This window comes from Monoraphidium neglectum (genome assembly GCF_000611645.1).
Source record: "Monoraphidium neglectum strain SAG 48.87 unplaced genomic scaffold scaffold04859, whole genome shotgun sequence".
Taxonomy (NCBI): Eukaryota; Viridiplantae; Chlorophyta; class Chlorophyceae; order Sphaeropleales; family Selenastraceae; genus Monoraphidium; species Monoraphidium neglectum.
In genome coordinates this window covers 1-3874 of record NW_014008771.1, presented here as the reverse complement: position 1 = coordinate 3874, position 3874 = coordinate 1, and the positions used below count along the sequence as shown (strand labels likewise).

The 3874-nt window shown below is 68.4% G+C and overlaps 2 protein-coding genes across 2 annotated transcripts; both read right to left on the bottom strand.

Annotated features, from left to right (window-relative positions):
• Positions 1 to 206: 206 nt before the first annotated feature.
• MNEG_14895 (hypothetical protein) lies at positions 207 to 2161 on the bottom strand (the record flags this gene model as incomplete). Its single annotated transcript, XM_014036635.1, has 5 exons — positions 207 to 250; positions 361 to 913; positions 1206 to 1325; positions 1605 to 1693; positions 2044 to 2161. 5 exons carry the CDS (start codon positions 2159 to 2161, stop codon positions 207 to 209), a joined length of 924 nt encoding a protein of 307 aa, XP_013892089.1.
• A 643-nt stretch (positions 2162 to 2804) lies between these two features.
• MNEG_14894 (hypothetical protein) lies at positions 2805 to 3863 on the bottom strand (the record flags this gene model as incomplete). Its single annotated transcript, XM_014036634.1, has 1 exon — positions 2805 to 3863. A coding segment is annotated over one exon (1059 nt), but the record flags the coding sequence as incomplete, so codon positions are not given.
• Between the last annotated feature and the right edge of the window lie 11 nt (positions 3864 to 3874).

Genomic DNA, 3874 nt, shown 5'->3' with positions numbered 1-3874 from the left:
GCGGCGGCTGGCCGTACGGCGCGCCGCGCGGCGCGCTGCCCTGCGGCGACCAGCCGCCGGCGCCGCCGGCGGCGTAGCCGCGGCCGTTGGCGTGGCCGCCGCCGCCGCCGCCGCCAGGGCCATACCAGGCGCGCGGCTGCCCCTGCCCCGCATGCGCGTGCGCGTGCGCGCCGCCCCCGTTCCCCGCAAGGGACGGAAACTCCGAGCTATACGTCGGCACGTTGTACATCCCCCCGTCGCCGCCGCCGTCCTGCTGCGCGCCGCCGCCATGCCCGCCGCCGCCGCCTGGCGCGAAGCGCGGCTGAAAGCGCCCGAGGCCGCGGCGATAGTCCGGGTCCTGCAACTCCCTCTCCCGGTCACGATACACGGCCTTGCCGCCGGCGTAGCCGTTCGGCACGGGCCCGCCGCCGCCGCCGCCGCCGGGGGCGTAGCCGCCGTGCGGCTGAGGCTGCTGCTGCTGCTGCTGCTGGTAATGCGCGCCGCCCGCGTGGGGCCCCGGGTGGTAGTGGCCGTTGCCGTTTGCCGCCGCGGGCGAGCCGGCGCCAGCACGCGGCGGCGAGTGGTGCTGGTGGTGCGGCTGCTGCTGCTGCTGCTGCTGATCAAACTGCTGCTCGTGCTGCTGCTGGGGGTCGCCGCCGCCGCCGCCGCCGCGGCCCGCGGGGCCGCCCTTGCCAAGCAGACGCTCCCTGGCCGCGTTGTAATCCTCAACCCGCTCTTGGTGGCTCTTGGCGGGACCGCCGCCGCCGTAGCCGCCGCCGTTGGCGGCGCCGTCGCGGCTGAGGCTGCTGCCACTCCAGGGGCGCCGCACCAGGGCTTTCGGGCCGGCGGCGGCGGCGGCGCCGGGGGAGGCCGCAACCGCAGAGGGGATGGGGCCGGGGGAGCGCGGCTTGCAGGGCAGATCTGACAGCTTGACCTGAGCCGGGGACAAGGGTGCCGTCCCGACATTCAGGGCGTGTCCGGGCCGGCTGGCATGGACGGGCTCGCATTTGCTTCCGTGGACAATGCAGGGCGGGCGGCAGACTTGCCACAGCCGGCCGAGCGTCGATTGTTCAGCCGCGACCACGGCGCGACCCGCAGCATGGCTCATGCGCCCTGCACTGGCTGCTGGCCCGCCCTCACGCTGGTGTCCACTGGGCGCATCGCACTGGGCTCATCCCTCTGCCACCTCTGCCCCCCCCCCCCGGGATCACAACAAGCGCGCCCACCTGCGGCACCTCGGCCCATTTGGTGCGCTTGGCCACGACTTGGCCCTGGCCCGCCACGGCTGCCCCGGTGGTGTACGTCTGCAGCTTGTAGTGCTGCGCCACCTTGTGCATCAGCATCCTCTACGGATGAGAAAGAAGGCGGCACCGGCAATGTGATGGGGTGACGCGGCCTGGCGGCAGACACGTGTGCTGCTGGCGGCCGCGGCGACTCGCAGCCGACACCAAGGCGGCCGCCGGCGCGCGGCAGCTACCTCCCCGCTGTTGCATGCAGCTGCAGCAGCGGCGGGGGCTCAATCATGGAGTGCGCGCCTGCAGATCAAGACCATGGGCACAGCATGGGCTGGGCCGGTCAATGCTGCTGGGGGACCAAACAACTGCATCAGATATCTGGGGGCGGACCTGGTAGTTGGAGCCGTTTGGCGGGAACTCCAGCGTCTCCTCCTCGCCCTGGGTCACAAAACTCTCCACCGTGCCCTCCAATTGCAGCACTGCTCAGGGGAGAACGGAGGCCACAGATATGAGCGCGCTCTCTTGTCATCATGCAAGCAGCGCTCGCGGCGCTTTGGCGATCCCGTGCGCCGCAGCTTGGCATGCGGTTGGGCATCCGGATTGAATCGAGCACCGTTATAAATCCCTTATTGGATGGCTGCCGAGACAAGGAGGGGACGACTAATTGTGTGCTTCCCCAGCCGATGGCCTTTCTCACCCAGACTCCTCGCGTCTCCCCCGAGAGCCTGCCGGAGGGCGATGTCACACGTTTCTGCAGAATCCACGGGGCTGGGCGTCGCTGTAGGGACAACCTCCTGCTTCTGCTGCTCATGGGGGCTGCTGCAAGCACCCTCCTCGAGCTGCTGCTGCTGCTGCTCCTGCGCCTCGGGGGCATGTCCGTTGCCTTCACCATCCCCTGCGATGTTGAGATTCTCCAGGGCATCGAGAGCCTCCCAGCTCTCGGCCATTGTTTGATTGGATGTCGCCGGGCGCTCTCTGTGAGGGAGCGGCCCGAAGGCTCGATCAAGCACGGGAGTCGATGTGCTTCACAGGATTACAACTTCGTATACTAGACCACGGAGAAGCGTGCCTTCCACAACTTGTGGACGGCGGTTGTCCAAGCTTCTCGTTGGTTTTCGAGCACGGGAGCCTGAAAGGCACAGCATATACATCTGCATTACAGAGATGTTCAATTATCATGTCGCGGATGACGCTACCATTCCTTGCCAGTCCATACTACCCTATCTCCAAAGCGACCGTCCGTCGCGACAACACATGCCGATGCGCGCGATCGCAGGGCGGCATGCTGCAACGTGACAGGCACGCCTGGCTTTGGCTGATTATACAATTGGCAGGGTGACACTGGAATCTGCCTGGACAACGCACAAGATCACCAGCGTGCACTCTTACGTATACGCAAGAAGCCGGGGCCGCCAGCCGACCACACCAAGCCGACAGCTCACAGCCGTTGCAGAGTACGACCAAGCGCCTTCCCTCGAGCAGAGGGACTCTGATACAATTGTTTTGCAAAGTTGTTTGGGATCCCTTAAGAAGAGGTGCGTGGCAGTTACCACCGCAAGAACTACTAGAACCGTGATCAGCCGCACACAACTACACATCATCATCATCGCTGCCGCCCCCTGAATCTATGCCAGGCAGCGACCCCTCTGAGTCCGAGCTCTCCTCCACCAAAAATGCGGCAGGGGCTGCGTCTGCGGCAGGCGTTGCCAAGGGGGTGGCCACTGCGGGCTGCGAGTTGAATGCCCCAGGCTGCTGCGGCTGCTGCTGCTGCTGCTGCTGCTGCTGCTGCCGCTGGTGCTCCGCATCGTCGTCTTCGTCCTCGTGCTGCTGCTGCTGCTGCTGCTGCTGCTGCTGCTGCTGCTGCTGCTGCTGCTCAGGCTGCTGCTGCTCCTCCTCCTCCTCAACTTCCTCCGCTGGTTTGGGGGCAGAAACGCGCCTGACGCCCCCGTTGGAGGTGGCATCGGCTGGCCGCCTCGAAGACCCTGCTGCAGGCGCAGACGCCTGCACACCATTGAGGTGCTTGTGCACTTGCTTCTGCTTGTGCTTTGAGTATGCACGCTCCCCATTGTCTTGAAGCTGCTGCTGCTGCTGCTGCTGCTGCTGTTCGGCCGCTGCTGTCCTTGCGTGGACTGGCCCGTCTGCAACATCGCCGGGTGTCACCGCCGCAGGCGGCGCCGCCGCCGCAACCTCGGCATCCACCGCGGACCACATCCTCGGCCGAATCAACGGCGGCAGCGCCTCGGCACCCGCGTACCCCCGCACCCCCGCCAGCGGCGCCGCGCGCGGCCGCAGAAGCGTCTCGAGCTGCGTGGCGGCGCCGCGGCACTGCGCGCGCAGCGCGGGGCACGCGTCCGCCGCGCCGGCCGCAAGCAGGCCGAGGGCCTGCGCTAGGTAGGGGTGCCGGCTGGGCAGGGGCGCGAGCAGCGACGCGAGAAGCGCGTCGTAAGCGGCCAGCTGCAGCGCTTTGACGCCCAGCGGCGCGGCCGCGCCGCCGCCAGACACCCCGGGGTCCCGGGACACACGCGCCGCCGCGGCCGCCGCCGAGCGCGACACGTGGTATGCGACTGAGTCAGCGTGGGCCCGCAGCTCTGCAGGCAGCGCCGCGCCGCCGGCGGCGAGCAGCGCGGCGAGCAGCCGCAGCGCCGCGGCCTGCGCTCGGA